At 31.9% G+C, this 17,367-nt stretch overlaps 2 protein-coding genes across 2 annotated transcripts; both read right to left on the bottom strand.

Annotated features, from left to right (window-relative positions):
• Positions 1 to 163: 163 nt before the first annotated feature.
• On the bottom strand, positions 164 to 3,136 carry LOC130813831 (xyloglucan O-acetyltransferase 3-like). The gene is made up of 3 exons (XM_057679724.1): positions 2,818 to 3,136; positions 1,666 to 2,305; positions 164 to 636 (listed from the first exon to the last, which is right to left on the bottom strand). Exons 1-3 carry the CDS (start codon positions 2,990 to 2,992, stop codon positions 225 to 227), a joined length of 1,227 nt encoding a protein of 408 aa, XP_057535707.1. The 5' UTR covers positions 2,993 to 3,136; the 3' UTR covers positions 164 to 224.
• A 3,293-nt stretch (positions 3,137 to 6,429) lies between these two features.
• On the bottom strand, positions 6,430 to 17,123 carry LOC130813833 (uncharacterized protein C630.12). The gene is made up of 13 exons (XM_057679725.1): positions 16,836 to 17,123; positions 15,295 to 15,348; positions 15,047 to 15,222; positions 11,854 to 11,989; positions 11,087 to 11,183; positions 10,548 to 10,607; positions 9,146 to 9,246; positions 8,966 to 9,000; positions 8,816 to 8,873; positions 8,643 to 8,717; positions 8,402 to 8,559; positions 8,036 to 8,290; positions 6,430 to 6,962 (listed from the first exon to the last, which is right to left on the bottom strand). Exons 1-13 carry the CDS (start codon positions 16,989 to 16,991, stop codon positions 6,725 to 6,727), a joined length of 1,599 nt encoding a protein of 532 aa, XP_057535708.1. The 5' UTR covers positions 16,992 to 17,123; the 3' UTR covers positions 6,430 to 6,724.
• Between the last annotated feature and the right edge of the window lie 244 nt (positions 17,124 to 17,367).

A 17,367-nucleotide genomic window follows, 5' to 3' on the forward strand; every position in this document is an offset into this window, starting at 1 on the left:
TATGAACAGTACAAAGTAAGTAGAACTTATGGTTAAGTTTGATTTTCTAAATTTAAAACCTTTTATACTAACAATTATTCTATACGTTTGTTTGGTTTGAAATTAGAAGCAATTGTTTCTTTGGAAATATTCCCAATATATTTACAAAAAATAAGAACTCACGTCACACATAAGCAATTGTTATATTCAATCAATGTAAAATTATGCTCAACAACACAAGTCGCTTAATCAAGCAATAATGCCAACAAGAGATCATTCCACACATCAATAGGGCCAGGCATACACCAATGTACACAATCATTAAACTTTTTCTTCTTGTCGCGCCAATACGGGCCTGGATGCCCATCGGGCCTTACCAACATAATCTTAGTAATGTCCATGGCTTTAAATTTTTGGCTATGACTACGACCTTCGTTCATTGCATGCTCGATTTCTTCCATTTGAAGGTTTCTAACTTGCCATTCAATGCTGCTTTTGTTGTGTGTTGCCAACAAATGTTTTAGTTGTGCTTCGTTGTAAGGCTTTGATCTCTCACAATCGCCTCCGGTTCTCCATGTCCCATGCTCAAAATGCGATGGTGAGATTGTCCTCGCGATTGTCACCATGTCCTTGCACGCCTTGCAACCATTTATGTACCTATATTAATGGTTAATCAATTTATACTTTAGCTTTTTTGGTTAGCTTTTGCTTAGAAAGTTTGTACCTAGATAGATGGCTCCGCAATTGTGGTTTTTGTTCCTCTATAGAATGCTAATTATTGATGCATACAAATAAATACGCACTCTGTACCTTTGAATTTGCTACATAGTATATAAAAAATTTAACTTTTAGAATGTAGCAAAATTAAATGGACAAAAAACATAATTTTGTCAAACAAGAGGTGAACAACAGGATTCTAACTAAAGGTTGACTGATTATACTCCACACCGTCATTATCACGAATCACAATCTTCAAAGCATGTTAATTTTGTTAGAGAATAATCCAAACAAGGATTCAAATTTCAGTGTTAATGAAATTCCAATTTAAGGCAACTTTACCGGTGGTAAAAATGTCTAATAATAAAAGTCTAACAATAAATCGGACTCTGATATTATATTAGAAAATACATTTTGGCAATTCAAAAAAGAAAATAGTTAACAAACATACAAATCTAAAAGGAGATTTTTTACTTAAACCAATGGATAGTAAAAGAATTACTCCTCGAGTTTATAAAGTGGAATATTCTCTTTTCTTTTTTCGATGTGGGATAACTCACATGTGGTGATAATGGTCACTTTTAATACTTCGTATATAACATATATAATGGAACTTCAAAAATTGGTTTCTTAACATAGTATTTGAAGCCAACTTAACAAGAGGTTATAGGTTTGAATCTCACCCACCTTTTATTTTCGTGTTAGATATGAGAAGGATATAAACTTGAAATTTCAATCATCAATTTAAACTTTTAGTTAAATTAATTATTTGACGCATATTTACAGTGATTATAATTATAATCCAATTTATAAAAACAAATTTTTTTTACACGTTTAGCTTAGGAAAGGGACAACAAAAATCAAACTTTAGACTTTAATCTAAAAAAGTAATATATATTCTTGGCCAAACAAACCCCATTATTATAAACTAAAAAACACATTTACTCAAAAGATAGAGCCAAGTATTACCTGAATGCAGTTTGAAAGGCCTTTTTAACTGCAAAACTTACAGAAAACTCTGTCAAATGATCATCTTCACTACAATTAAGACATCCAATCAAATCCCCTCCTTCATATAAATAATGCTTCTTAAAATACCATTGAACACTTGAAACAATTGCATAATCCACTTCCCATTGGCTCACATTATAACCCCAATTTTCATCCACTTGATCAAGATGCAAATCAAAAACCCCACCTTTTTCAACACCCTTAACTAAAAACCTTGTCCATAACACCATTAATGTAAAATTACTCTTAGGGAAGAACCAAACCCTAGACCGATCTTTTGCATCTTTATACGCATTAATGGGATATTCTTGTTGAGTTAAAAGACAAATAAGAGAGTCTATTTGATTTCTAGCAATTGAATCTCCTATAAATGCTAGTTTCTTGTTGTTCATGATTTTCAAAAAGGTTTCGGGTTCGAATCTCGAGAGCTCACATTTTTCCGGTTTCCATCTCCAATATAAGAAGTCCTTGTCCTTTCTTCCATGCAAGAAGCAATCTTTTGTTGTTGGGATTGTTGGACATGTTGCATTGGTGTAGGCCGGTTTTTTTGGGTCTTTTACCCATTCCCCTTTGAATAAATCACATTTTTTGTATTTATCTGAAAAATCATCAATAAAGATTTAATTTCAATCAATAAATATAAATTCAAAAACTTTCCGGGCATATTCAAAATGTATGACTATACACACAACAGGTTTGGAAATTAATCCCTCCCACTTCACAAAGGGAAAGGACTAACTTATGATTCCATTAGTTTACATTACTTTTGTTAGAGTATATAGTATATCCTGAGGTCTTAACTATCAGCTTAAATTTTTGGTTGAGTCGGTTCTCTAACATGGTATCCGAAGCTAACGTGACAAAAGATTACGGGTTTAAATTTCAATTACCCCTTAATTAATGTAGAATATTCAAGTATTGAACGCGGATTTGAGGTAGGTGGCATGTACCACATTCATACTTCTAATCCATATGGCTCGACTCTTATACGAAAGACCATGTTAAAGTATATAACAAAAATCAAAAAGTAAATGAATAAATATGGAAAATATTATAGTGTATTTTTGCTCTGCCTCGATCAAAACCATGGGCAAGAAGAGAGATACATACCCTTTATAGGAGGATCTTGAAATGGAGAATATGTTGGATGGATTTGAATTTGAGTGGAAATGGTGGAAGAGGATGGAGAGTAAAGAACAAAGATGAAGAAGGTGGTGATAAGTATGCATAATATCACCGATAAAGAAAGTCCATTGGTTTTGGTATTTTCCAAGAATTCCCTCATATTTTTGTGATTACACTAAAATTCAGGAGATAAATAAAAAGATAATGCAAACCAAAACAAAAAGCCATCCGAAATCTAAGAGAAAGCACATCTATATCTCATTTCCTCCTTTTCTTTTATTTCTTTTAATAATTTACTAAAAATAAATACTATTTAGTATTATCATTTTTTTTTCCTTGAATAGTTGAATATAATGGAAAAATTATTTTCTACTTACCTTCCACATAAAATCACTTTTCAACAATATGCCTTGATTGCGGCTGGGTGTTTGCCATATGTATCATTAATATTTTCATGCCTTACAAATGTGCATCTAACCATACATTGCATAATTTTTCACGGGAATCACTTTAAACTTGAATCTTACCATTTATTTTATAAAAATTCAATATATATGATGTCAGAATATGTATATATTCTAGTATTTTAACTATCGATTTAATTTTTGACTGTTAATTTTTTATTATCGTATCAGAGTTTAAATATTATTGGGTTTTATATCTAGACTTATAATCAAACAACTCGTTAAGGAGCCCTGTTATTGGATGTTGATTCCTAATAGGTTTGTAGCCCTTCTAGTGACCTAAAAATTCTAAAAAGATTTATATGTAAAGGAGTATTAAAGTGCTCATTGTTGCTCACATATGCGTAATAGTATATATAACATATTTTTGGACTTTAACCATTAATTTAAGCTTTTGGTTGAGTTTGATCCCTTGACAGGATATCAAAAACCTAAGTGACAAGAGGTTAGGAGTGAATCACATTCACTTCTCATTTTAAGTGGAATATTAAAAAGACATGTATGAGAGGTATGTGTTACATCCACTCACGAGCATATTAAAGTATATAATATATCCTATAACTTTAACCATCAATATAAGTTTGTAGTTGAGTTGATCCAAACATATTAAAAATTTTTGTACATGTATATAAGCCTAGAAAAGCTATATATATTGCTTATTTAATACAACCATTTGCTTATTTTTGGAAAAATCACCAAGAAAAATACATTCTTTTACTTATTTACCTACTATAATATAAACTTTTGATTAACTATGAATAATAACAATTTAAGGGGTGTTTTCCAAGAATATCCCTAATATGTTAAAAATCAAACTATTGTAGATTATATGACAAAAAAATTGGTATATTAGCTAATAAACTAAAGTTGATATTATTTTAGAAAAAAATCCCTTAAATTGGTGTTATTCATAGTTAATTAAAAGTAGGTATTATTATAGGAAAATTAACAAAAACTTGTATTATTCACAGTAATTTACAATTTTTTTCGAGCCACCGAAAAATTATCGCTTATAACTGGTATTAAATTTATGTGCCATAGAAGAGACTAATACCAATAAATTATAATTTTCGGCCACACAAGAAGATGACGTCCCCGACTCACGTGTTTTTGTCACACGAGAAATTAACACCCTGTTCAAGCCACATATGAAATTGACGCCCATAATTCATATTATAGGTTTGTGTGTTTATGATTTTATAAATAATAAGATAGAGAAAAACCAAAATGTAACTATGAATTTAGAATTGCTTTCGAAAATGCAAAGTAATTTCTTGATTGGAAAATATGTAATTTATTTTTTATATCTACTTTTTTTTTGGAGATGTTTTTATATCCACTTTATACATTGTTAGAGTAGAAAAAAAAAAAAAAAAAAAAAAAAACTGATTTAGATTATTGGTTTGTTGCTGGTTTGAAAGGAACGTTTGCATGCAATACCCAATCTGTAAAGTTCATATAAAGACATGCAATTGCAATGCAAAGGAACTTCACTTGTTGATGCCAATTTGGCCATTTACATGAGTATGGTCCTATTCATGGAAGGAGCTGCCTTATGGATTTTGCAAAATTGTTAATAAAAAATTAATTTGTTAAAAATAAAATCACTAAACATGATTTTGGAAAAATTAATACTAATAATTCAACTTTACTCATTCACTGTCAATAATCACGCCTTTGAATTATTTTTTTAATAATCTATGTCTTTAATTTGCTATCAGCACAACATTTTATTTTATAATAATTCAACATTTGTCCCAAGTTTGTTATCAGCATACCCTATTTAGTATGTTGACAGCAAACTAAAGGCAAAGGTTGATTTATTAAAAAATAATCTAAAATCGGGATTATACATGGTAAATAGGTGAAAAGTTGGATTATTAATATCACTTTTTCCAATGATTTTTTGTGTTAAAAATTTTTTTAGAGGAATTTTATTAGTTTTTTAGGTTTCATCTCAAACTTTCATTTTTTTTTTAATAAAATACCTAGACGTCACTTTAAGTGATTTGGATCGCTTTTCGTGGTGATTTAAGACGAACGTTGCCGGATTGCGAAACGTAGCTACTTTCCATGATCGTACCTATGGATATGATACATAATCGTTGATTTTTTTAATGTTAATCTAGTTCTTTTTACATCTTTTACGACCTTATTTACAATTAATGACAAAAGCCTAATTGTTATTGTGGTAAATTTTTACTTCCTCCGTTTTTTTATATTTTTCCCATTTACTTTTTGCATAGTTTTTAATGTAAATTTTAAACCTTAATATTTCTAAATACACATAATAAAAAATTATACATTAAGACAAATCTAACGAGATCTTACATGAACATATTTCATCTTCTAAATATGTGTCAGAAACATTAATTAAATTTTTCTTTCCTTAAAATAGAATATTTGAAATTGGAAGAACATTAGAGAACGAAGAAAATATTTAACTTATTGTTGTTGCTTTTAAAAATTGCTAAAATAAGAAAAAACAAATCTATAAAGTATTCAGAACATTTAAAAAAATTTAAAATTGAAACTAATGTTCTCTGCCTATGTCCTCTAAGGCTAAGGCCTACAGTAAGTATGACACTTGAGAACTAAAACAATGAAGAGACGAAGAATATTAATTATAACTTAGAATATTTATGTTTAATGTAACCTGGTGAACCGCCTGCCTATAAACAAGAATAAATTAAATACATAATGTACCATAATTATAAGATATGCTAAATATTTGCTAAATAAAGAAAACTAATTATTTACACATTGTGTTACACCCATATGGTTGATTAACACATTGTGTCACACCCATACGGTTGAAGCAATAGGTTGACAAACATTGAATTTATTCAAATCTTAGAACAAAATCAAAAAGACCTTTTATAAAAATGTTCACAATGATATCTGGATAGAACGTGTAGAACTCAAACTTGATCATGTGTAACTTTTTCACAAACAAAAAGAATATTCATTTCAATGTATTTTTATGCATGCATCGGGTTTTTAGAAAATTAATATAATAATAATAATAATAATATCCAAAAGAGTGTGAGTGCTCAACTTGTTGCTCGACTCCCTACCAACTTCTTGTAAAAGTTCCTTTCTATGATATCGAATGCAGTTTCATAAAAAAAAATAATAAAAATAAAAATAATAATAATAATAATAAATAATACAACATGTTCGTTTTCCCTCACCCAAAAAACACAAAGCGAGAGAGAAACAGATCATTACAATTTACAAGCACCGTTAGACCCTTACAAACAACAATATTGAAAACTATTGGTAGATGATAAGCTAGTAGCTATGTCTCTATAAGCTGGGGAAATCTGTGTGATCAGGGGCAGATCCAAAATAAATCAAATGATATCAATGTATTAAGTATTATTTCTAAAAAATGTTTAGCATATTTAGAAGTATATCATTCATTATTATTCAATCCAATCCTTAAATAAGAGCATTATGTATAGCGGGACAATCACCACAGCAATAACCAAAATCATCCCAAGCACTCGAATACATCGCTGCAGCATTATTCTCATCAAAGATTTGCTTGATCTTGGCATGTTTTTCATGTCAGACTCGGGATCCACACTAATGTCTACTTCAGATGCACCCTCTTGGTCTTGCAGCATTTGTTTCCTGGCCTTACGTATCACAGCATTGCCTCTAGAACATAACACGTAATTAGCTAAGTTCAGCAAAGATCTTTAACCAATCATAAGTCATAATCTTGATAAGTTGGTAACTATTACAACGGGGAAAGAAGTATTCGATGTCTAGTGATATATAGAATGCAACACTACAACAATACAAAGCTTTAATCCCAATAACATGGGTCATCAACATTAACCAAAACAAATCAACACGAAAACAGATTTTATAAAATACTCCCTCTTTCTTAATTACTCTTCTCATTTTCCCCGAACGTTCATATAAATACTTTCATTTTGGGCATCATTTTGGACAAAAATAACCTCATTTGTCCTTTTTTTTTTACTAAAGGATATTACATATTTACGTTTTAGCCCCAAAATTTATTTGATTCTTTCACATTAATGGTATTCTCTTTTTATAAACTCTTACTAATTTCTATGATTTCAAACAAGAATATTCACTACGTGTTCTAATCAATATTTACTTATTAGAATCCTATTCCTTATTATTACTCTCCTTGGTTCCTTGTAGGGGTGTTTTCCGATTACTCTTGTACCAAACATCATCTGCAACTTCACATAAACAATTGCACATGCTTCTGACACAGACAAAAATGATTTATGATGACATTCTCTCTAATACTAACCTCTCATCAATTGATGATCTCCCTTGCATATAGAGAAAATAGGATATAAATTCCACCAATCAACACAGAAATGAAAATACCCAATACAATGTATTCGCAATCACAAAAACAAGTGCTAACAACGGAAATTGTTACTGGAAATAATGGCAGTTCCCGCAGGTAGCCTAAAGGATAAGAGTCCACATTCAGACAGCTGGTCATTGCTTCACATTAACTAGTCCTGGTTAAGATTTTGACGTCCTTTAATACCTTTCCTCCTCAAAAGCAAGGAATGGCATAATTGTTCTCTTTTCTTTATTTAGAAAGAGAGTGCAAGGAAACGCATGGAAGGTCATTTCAAGCACACAAAATTTATTTCGGTTCCCACATCCCATGAAGAAATGAAATATCAACAGAAAAGCTAAAACTCAATGAAATGAAGGTAGAAAGATCAGCCAACCTTTCTGTTGAACTAGTCTCCTTTGACACATTTAAAGGGGCTTTATAAGGCTTCTTGATAAGATGCATGCTCCCTTCTGCATCCCACATCATTTCAAACTCATAGTTTTCATCTTCATTTTTCTCTTTTCTACCACTTGAAGAAAGACTCTCTTTGACTAATTTGTTTATATTTGTCATTAGATCCTTGATATCAATTCCATATATAGGTAAAATCGAAAGAGCTAAGATGGTTACAACAAAAAGTACGATATACCTGGAATTAGCAACTTTGGAAGTCAATAAAAACAAGACCGTAATAAGAAATATATTTAATATATTACCAAGTACTAAGTCAATAGGCAGGATGTTTTGAGTAGAACAGTACCATATATATATGAATAGTTGGGTAGGAAGAAAGCACAGTTGAACAAGTACAACTGGTTCTGGAGAAGATCCGTTTGCTTGTATGAAATTGCCAACAGATAGAAGCATGAACGATGGATATAAGTTGCCTTGTTGCCAACTTAATGTCCCAAGAGTATGCTGGAAGTAGTCAAAAGTCACTGGCTTGAAAACACTCAGCTTTTAAACTATTTAAGCAACATATTTTATGCTCCCGTAATTACCTCCTTTACAGTACCATATTTTGTCTTATGGTCTACAGTACACTGGTCATGATCATGTCCAGAAAGTACGAGTACCTGATTAAACAAAGGAACATTTTAAGTCAGTAAATATGAAGACCTGTATGATGACGAAAAGAGTAATCACAATTCACAAGAGAAGCTAGAGAAACTACAGGCTGAATTGAGTCCAACATATACTTTGAGGACTCCTTGGTAACATAGTTCTGGTATCTGCACCAATCAACAAATACTTACCATTAACAGAATAGTTGAGAAAAGAAAAAAAATCACACTGACTGAAGATGTTAATACATGAAACATACATTATCCTCTGATCATCAGCAGACCGAGAAACCCTCTGAACACAAAGGGAAACAATTGTAAGTTTTTTAGTGCCAAATGGTAAGGTATATAACAAATGATAAGGATGTACATACATGTATGTTAAAAGCACAAGGGAGACAACTCAGGACATATAATACTTTGTAAATAGACAATAATACCTGATTGATAATTTCTGATGAACGGTATGGGCCACAAGGAGTCCAATCCGATCGGTACAAAGGGATGTGGGTCAATAACACCCTTGGATTTGAACTTACATCTGCGAAAGAGGATCAGTTGGCTCTTCGTCATCCACTGAACATTAGTGATATAGTAGTTCATCTTATTCTAACTTTAGAGAGTTGCATGTAGCATGTTATTGGATACAAGTAAACTGAAACGATAGAGGAAGCAAGAAACAGGTACAAGACCATAAGGAATTAAATTTTATCAAAGATAATCTTAAAATTGTAATAGGTTAGTGACAATCAACATAAAGAACAATAGAATATCATCTTATCTCATGAGCCAAATCAAAATAGAGTGAGAGCGTCCACTAATCAGCAATGCACTGTAGTTTCTAAGTTCAAACTGAAGTATAGTGACAAGTATGCAAGGGTTTCTAGGTCATCCCCTATACAGACAAATTCTGTTTTGGACAAGCCTTTTACTTTTCGACACATAAAATTATTAGATTTTCACTCAGATCCCTTTCTCTCTTTGGCCTTCGCCCCTTCTAGTACCATTTGACCAATAGATTCCACATTTTGGAACAGACACAGTGCAAATATAGGATTACATATATGGTTATAAACTTATAACGCTTGTGAAACAGCTTTTGCATTCTACGGTTGTGCGATTGTCTCGACCCATATTTCGGACGTGGTAAACTCAAAACATATACAACAGTCTCAATGCGATGCTGCGCACAGGTCCAATGACTAATGGAAGGTTAAAAGTTTAACATCTAGAGCTTTGTAGATATAAAAATTTACAATCCCTTCTTATCGACATTCATGAACAAAAGTACTGCATGAAGTTAACTCACATTTCAAAATGCTCTAATAATATTGTTTCAGAACTTCTAAAAAATGGATAAGAATTAGACAGCCACTGAAGCATTTCCGACAAAGTTCGAATTTGTTTACAAACAATTAGGTTTCTTGAGAAAAGTTAAACGATGCAAGTTAATATGTTTGATAAAATGGGTGCAAGACCTTCATAAAGGACCCCATGAATTGAGAAACATGAGGAAAAAAGTAGCGCATGCTTAAACTAAGCAAGAGTTAGCAACTGTTTTGAGACACCACGAAAGAAATCACATGCTTATGTAACCAAACTCAGTTGACAGGATTAGATTTAATAAGGATACCAAGACGCCTAGTCCAATATTAGTGTAAAAGGAACTTATCAGGGTCCGGTTTCTGGAGCTTCTTGCAAGTCATATCGAAACTCAGCTTACACACACTAGCAACTCTTCATAAATAAGATATAATTGCAGAATGAGCAGGCAGGAACTACACTCAAGCCCAGCTGTCTAAATAGACCGAACAGCGATTTGAGAAATAGAGGCTGACTTACTCATGGAGACACCATCCACGAAAAACCGAGTAAACGAGGGTACGTCATCTTCCAAGTTACCTATGAATGAAAAAAGATTTCTAAGTAAATCAGACTCCATGAATCACTATTATAATGTGTGTGGGTAAGTAGTTTAAAATAATGAAAGCTATGTTTCAGAATTTTCTCTCCAACTTCCCTCAATCTCATTTGCACAAATTCTTTTTATGGACAGGGTTCTTTTTAAATTTAAACATAAAGCACACTGTTAAAAGAATTCAAACAAACCTTAGACATCAGTTGTACAAATTGAATAGCAAAAGTAATAAGCATATTGACGTGCCATGTGTTTGCAAGTTGCAACTGGGATGATATTACAAATGATAGTTTTAGAGGCAGTGTAAGGGAATTTTGAGCTAGATAAGAGAAAATATGATGTTAAAAAGTGAATTTAGAACATTACAAACACAGAGTTTCAAACCAAGTTAATTGTTTGTTTGTACAAGTGACACAGGTGCAACGATACTGAGTGGTAACTGGTAATAAGATGTCTAATTTACCATCAATGGTTTGGGCATCAATCACAACAAAATCTACTTTTCCAATAGTAAACCTATAATTTCTTTCTCCAAAGGTGCCTTCGTAACGCTCCAAAACCTGTAGCAAGAAAATACAGGCCAGTAAGTACAAAAGTGGAAAAATCAAAAAGATGAATGACATAAATAGACTCAAGATAGAGAAATGGAAAAGTCAAAGAGATGAATTACATAAACCTCCTTTAAGTATGTTTTCCCTTTCCTTATTTTTTTGGATCTTGCAACAGGATCAAATTTACACTTAGGCCCTGTTTGGAACTCGGTAATAAATTGTGGTAATGTAAATGAGTTTTAAACTTCCAGTGATAATTTTCGGAAAAAGTTTTTTTGTCCTTCCCAAGGTAATCAAGCTCTAAGCCTCAAACATGTGTTTTTCTTCACAAGTTTTCTGTTACCACCTGATACCACTCTCCCAATTGGTAACCGATAAACATGAATTTTGTTAAGAAAAAAATAAATAAACACAATCATAAATCATGTCTAGTGATTTTCTAAGCTAAATTACATAAAATGTCCGTTATCATTTGCATCGTTAATACCAACAACCACATGGGCCAATAGGGAGAAACAAAGTACGTGAATCTAATACTAATTTTATGAAAACCCTGTGTGATAGAATATATAGCATAAAAATCCTTCGCTATCAAATTTGTAGCTCCTAAGTCATTACATATATTTAAGCTAAAAAATATCACCCAACGTGGAAACTAACATGCTTGATGCTAACGTACCTCTGGCTTATGGAATATATGACCAGCATAACCAATGTCGTGATTTCCTGGAATGTAGTAAATTGGAAGGTTTTTAGTCCTTGCTCGTTTACCAACATCAAAGATATGCTTGAACCGACTCAAAGATTCCTGCCATCTAATTAGCTAAGAGAATGTAAGTGGATCCTGAACATAAATAATTAATATAGAATGCTTTAATATATTCCATTTGATTTTTCATCAATGCTACTCCTTATTGTTGAACACAAGGCATATGTACATATCGGTTGCATTGATTAAATACGAATTATGGATACAACTTAGTTTGACACTAGGATGGGGCAGTGACATGCAGTAAATATTCCTAAGGCAACCAAACAATGAGATGTTACAAGATGATGATAAAAATTATGCTAGCCCCATAGCTCGTTTTATGTTATGGCTTATTATTCAAGAGATTGTGGCTACTATGAATTGGGTGGTCAAATGTGATCCTTCATGATGATAAGTGCAAAATTTGTAAGAAATAATTAGAAATAGTGGATCATCTTTTCTTTCAATGTGATAAGGCAATTAACATTAGAACCAAAGTTTTTCCTTTTTAAAGATAGGTTGGACTCTTGGTAACTTAAGGGAGCAAGTGACTACCATGACCAAGATGAACAAGCAAAAGAAAGATCCAAGCTCATTGGCACTTGTTGGAATGAGCTTATTTATGGCATAAGGAAACAGTGTAATCAAGCTCGTTTTGATAAGATGACTACTACATCTATTATTGCAAATAATATCTTGTTTAGAGTAGCTTGTTGAGTGAGAGGGTATGAAAGAAATTCTTGTATCTTAGTTTCTATTTTGTCTTAGGGTTGGGTGGTGTGGTGGTCTTTTGATTCTATTTTTTGGGTTGTTCAGTTACTAGATGCTTGTATTCGTCCGATGTCTTGCTCTTTGTCGATACAAATCTTAATTGACACAAATAAAGATGTTCATGAAGGCCTTAAATGATGGTTACTAATCAATTATTTTTGAATTAGTTTTCATTTAAGGAAAATTTATCAAATGTAAACAAAGCACGAAGATGAAAGCTTAAAGATTCCAGTGTAACATTGACCAAGTACTCATTAGTTGATGTTCTATATGAAGAAAATTTGTTGAACAAGGAATACTCATTTGAACCAACGAATAGAAGTTTGTATATGTATATGTAAGGTTCACTCCCTTACCTCGACTCCTCCTTCAATTCACTTAGATGGAATACTCACACTATTGTAATTGGATAATATCTTTTTTGGCTTCATTCACCTAAAGATTACTAGCTTTTAGTTGATTAATCATTTTCACTAAGCAAAAGAAGCAGTGACATTTACTAACTCTTTAAAATTTCATAAACCCAAATAATTTTTTAACAATAGTTGTGCCACGTTCTTAGAGCTTTGAAAATACTACTTCTAAGCATACTGGAAGAAATTTCCTAATCCTACTTCTAATCACATTTAAAATGTAATTCTGAACCAACTATAATACTTATTCAAATTCAACTAGATTATCTTAATCCAATCAAACTAAGATAACTACTTCTATTTTAATTAGAACACTTAATCCTAATTGAATTAGAAGACAACTAATTCTAATTGAATTTTAAAAAAGCTAATTAAGTTATCTAACCACTTTAATCACTCACGTGCGGCTTTATTTTCAAACCAAAATAAGCATCAAATCATCAATATAACATGTCTACTCCCCGTTGAACCTATTATTGTTCCCCACCAGAGGTTATCATATTGCAAGAAGATATTACCTAGCTTTATCTTATGCTCATGCTAGTGATCAAGCTTAGCAAACATGATTTCGATCGACCCTTAATTTGCAAGATGAACCATCTTCAAACATTAAACATACCATCGATCATTACTTTAAGAATCATTTTTTGATTATAGCCACATAGTTTAGCTCATTTATTATTTAAAGCCACAATAAATAGAAAAGTGCAATCTATTATAATCATGTCACCGGAGTCCGACCACAATGGCCGGTCTTATTGACTAAACTTAATTACCTTTGACCTTACCGAAACTACCCCTCACCTTTTCTCCTTTTCTCTTCATCTTTGCTTCTTTCTTAGCCTATTGAATCAACAACATCAAATCTTAAGAGCTAAACTAAAAAACTATTAGCTAAAGCTTAATAATGTCTACAACTTCATGAAATCTAAGTGAATCTTGAATTCAATTCCAAATCTATATTTCCTAGCCTAATGAATCAACAACATTAATTTTTTAAAATTTCTTCCTTAGTTTTGTAAGATGCTCTTAAAACCAATCACAAACAAACCAAAATAAACAAACTTTACAAAATCTAAAGTAAAATAATTATTAATGAGTTTAAAGATTAGACCGTTTTCTTTGCGGATAAAGGTAATTTTGCTGCATATTAAGCTTAATTTTTAATCTCCAGTAATAATCAAACCTTAAAAATAAATCAACAATAAAAATTGTTGAAGTTGAAATTGATTTGCAAAAGAAGGTTTAATCTTTGTCTTCAATGAACAATATGATAATAAGAATTTCATGAACCCTAAAACGAAGACGAAAATATATTAGGGGAAAGAATATAACCGAAAGAGAAGTGAGGAATTCGTAAATTAGTAAATGAAATCTTGAAATCAATTGAGTATTGATAAAAATCATTTAAGCTGAAAATGGAGGAAATTTCTAATGTTGAAGAAAGAAGCAGAGATGAAGAAGAGAGAGAAGTTGAGGGGTTTTTTTTGGGTAATTTGGGTAAGTTCAAAGGTAATTAAGTTGAGTCAACGGTCATTCCATTGGATTCTGGTGACATGGTTATAATAGATGCACTTTTCAATTTACAGTGGCTATAACTCATAAAAAATAAACTTTGTGGTTATAAATAATAAATGAGTTAAACTATGTGGCTATATAATAAATGATTCTTACTTTTCATAGAGGGTCATGTAGTTATTTCAAGAACCAAATGTCCAAAATTCAAATTCAACCAAAATTGCTCCTAACTCATGTTAAGGCTAATATCATCTTAGAGATGTGTGACATGTAACCTTTTTTTGTACTTACGGTGCAACATAGTCCACTCACTTTATATATAGTTCAAACTCAAAACATCAATTGAATAAAAAAAAATAAAAATAAAAAAAAAAAACTCAAAACATCAAAGCAAATGAGTAAAGGAACTTAGGTCTTACTCTTTATTTGACAACTGTGGACCACCATCAAAATAATCACCCAAGAATAAAATTGCATCCGGCTTGAAAGGCAAAACTGAAGAGAGGAATGACCTACGCATGTACAAATCGGAGTAAAACTGTGCAATCTCCAAAAATGATTTTGATGGAAAATCATGGGAAGTTCTATCCATTAGCTGTTAAAAGGTAAGAATGAATAAGTATGCTAGGCAAATCCAATATGAACACAAGCTAATGACAAAAGTTACCTGCGGGTCAGTAAGGACCGCTACTTTCATGAAATTGTTTGGAACATCTCCTCCCTTAATGTAAATTGAAAAAAAACAAACATCATTATCAAAACTGTATGCACATTTAACAAGTCCACAAGAATATGCAACTAATAGAAGTATAAATTTTCTTTTTCTATAAGTTTGAGGATTTGAGGTAGTTTTAAGTCCATTACAAAGCAACAAAATTTTCCCATTTGTTGGTTTTATAATGTTTTCAAAAAAATAGCTTCTAACGGCATCCTACATACCATAGAGATATGACAATATCGTCACAAGGACAACACACTCATAAGAGCTAGAAAATTTAACATGCAAGATTTAGAGTTTAGTGTTGGTGATCGGGTTCCTAAATGTAAAGAACTCAACTACTCAAACTCAATTGGTCACTGATTATGAAAACCCATTATATGGTGTTTGATCTCATTTCCATGAAAACATTTTAGTTCGATAAATCTTAATTACATATGATACCGACTAATCTTCAGGTGGAGCCCACCCATGGTCTCGTGATGTAGGTGGAGCATTGTGAGTAGTTGTTACTTGGTTGCAAGTAGGTAATGAGTTTATGTTTGAGACTTGTTGCGATGTTTTGTTTATGCATGGGCATGCAGAGGCTGGAGATGTAGTTTCACTATGGAGTTTGATGGATTTGTTATTGAACACGAGTTTGCATTAAGGTGTAGATTGTTGATGTTTGTTGACTTGAATTGTGTCGTATTTAAATCTGAAACATTGGATGAATCAAGTTGAGTGGTTGAGATGGGATTCTGTCAGGTTGTGTTAAGTCTCGACCGAGACACTTATGTTGTGGAAGGCAAAAGTTGTTAGTTTCTTAGTCTCGGGCAAGACTCAACTAATCTCGATCGAGATTATAAAGTCCAGGGCGAGAGTGTCAAGGATTCGGTCGAATCTTAAGTTCGTGGATGTCGGTAGCTTTTGTGGTGTTGAGTCTCGGGCGAATTTTTGGAGTCTCGGTCGAGACTAGTAGAGGCTGCTGTGAAATTTGATTCGACGGTTATGTTAAATTGTTTTATAACCCTAAATATACTTTGTAAAGGAGGTTTACTGTATAAACACCTCCAATACTTAGGTTTGGGGTTTAGAGGACATAATTAATTCTACAGAATTGCAAATTGAGCGTTTTGGTGAGCCCTATTTAGACAAAATTTTGTTCAGCCCTACATTTAACTTTAATCCACTCAAAATAAATCCAATAAACCTAATTAGGTGTGATAGTACTACTAGTTACAAGAATCACATAATCACTGATCGTTGTGATGTTAATCGTGGTGGAGTTTTGCTCCCATTGGTGTATAAAATTCATCACTAGATTTTTTGTTCTATCTTCCAGATGCTTTTAAGTGCAAAGACTATAAACTGTCATTCTTTAAGCTAAGCAGTGAATCTACAAATCATCACGTGAAACAGAAATATTTTCTCAGAAAAAACACTTCTCAGAATGAAGTCGAATCAAAAGCATAGCCAGTCAATGAATTAGACTCAAAAAAAATAGTTACCAAAGAAAGCGAGTGATGATAGTGAAGATGAGGCCAGGAGCATGTCCAAAGAAAGGGAAGCCAGTACGCGAACATCTCACCATAGAGGAGGCTGAGTGACCAAACGATGCAAAAGAATAAGGTCAACTTCAATGATTTCTCTCTCATAATCGCCATTTCTGATTTCTCGGAGTAGCACAATCTCAACCAGCACTCTACTATGGCTGATTTACCCGTTTCTTGCGTCGTCTGAATCTCATATTTAGTCTTTTATTTTTCTGATTTTCATTATTTTGTCCCAACACGACTTTGTTCGCATAAGTATGACCAAAATTGTTCCAAATTTACAATATAAATACTTTTAATAAGTATTATTTTTATATACGTTTAATAACTAAAAATAAAATTTTAAAAAAAATACTAATTAATATATGTATATTTTTGTAGACGATTAATAAACATATGTATATTTTTTGAAACAAATTCATTACAAATAACTTTCATGTGTTTTTTGATTTTAGTTAATGAGAAACATAGTAAAGTTTTATACTGA

This window comes from Amaranthus tricolor, chromosome 5 (assembly GCF_026212465.1).
Source record: "Amaranthus tricolor cultivar Red isolate AtriRed21 chromosome 5, ASM2621246v1, whole genome shotgun sequence".
In the NCBI taxonomy this organism is placed as follows: domain Eukaryota; kingdom Viridiplantae; phylum Streptophyta; class Magnoliopsida; order Caryophyllales; family Amaranthaceae; genus Amaranthus; species Amaranthus tricolor.

Bases quoted from the DNA above. Each gene is read 5' to 3' on its own strand.
- LOC130813833 (XM_057679725.1), bottom strand. From the start codon at position 16,991: ATGGCGATTATGAGAGAGAAATCATTGAAGTTGACCTTATTCTTTTGC. The intron at 10,608-11,086 runs GTAAATTAGACA...TTTCATTCATAG, and splicing joins TGATGCCCAAACCATTGATG to GTAACTTGGAAGATGACGTA. The intron at 9,247-10,547 runs GTAAGTCAGCCT...CCTCTTTCGCAG, and splicing joins CGTGGATGGTGTCTCCATGA to ATGTAAGTTCAAATCCAAGG.
- LOC130813831 (XM_057679724.1), bottom strand. From the start codon at position 2,992: ATGAGGGAATTCTTGGAAAATACCAAAACCAATGGACTTTCTTTATCG. The intron at 2,306-2,817 runs GTATGTATCTCT...ATGATTTTTCAG, and splicing joins TCAAGATCCTCCTATAAAGG to ATAAATACAAAAAATGTGAT. The intron at 637-1,665 runs GTAATACTTGGC...CCATTAATATAG, and splicing joins GCCTTTCAAACTGCATTCAG to GTACATAAATGGTTGCAAGG.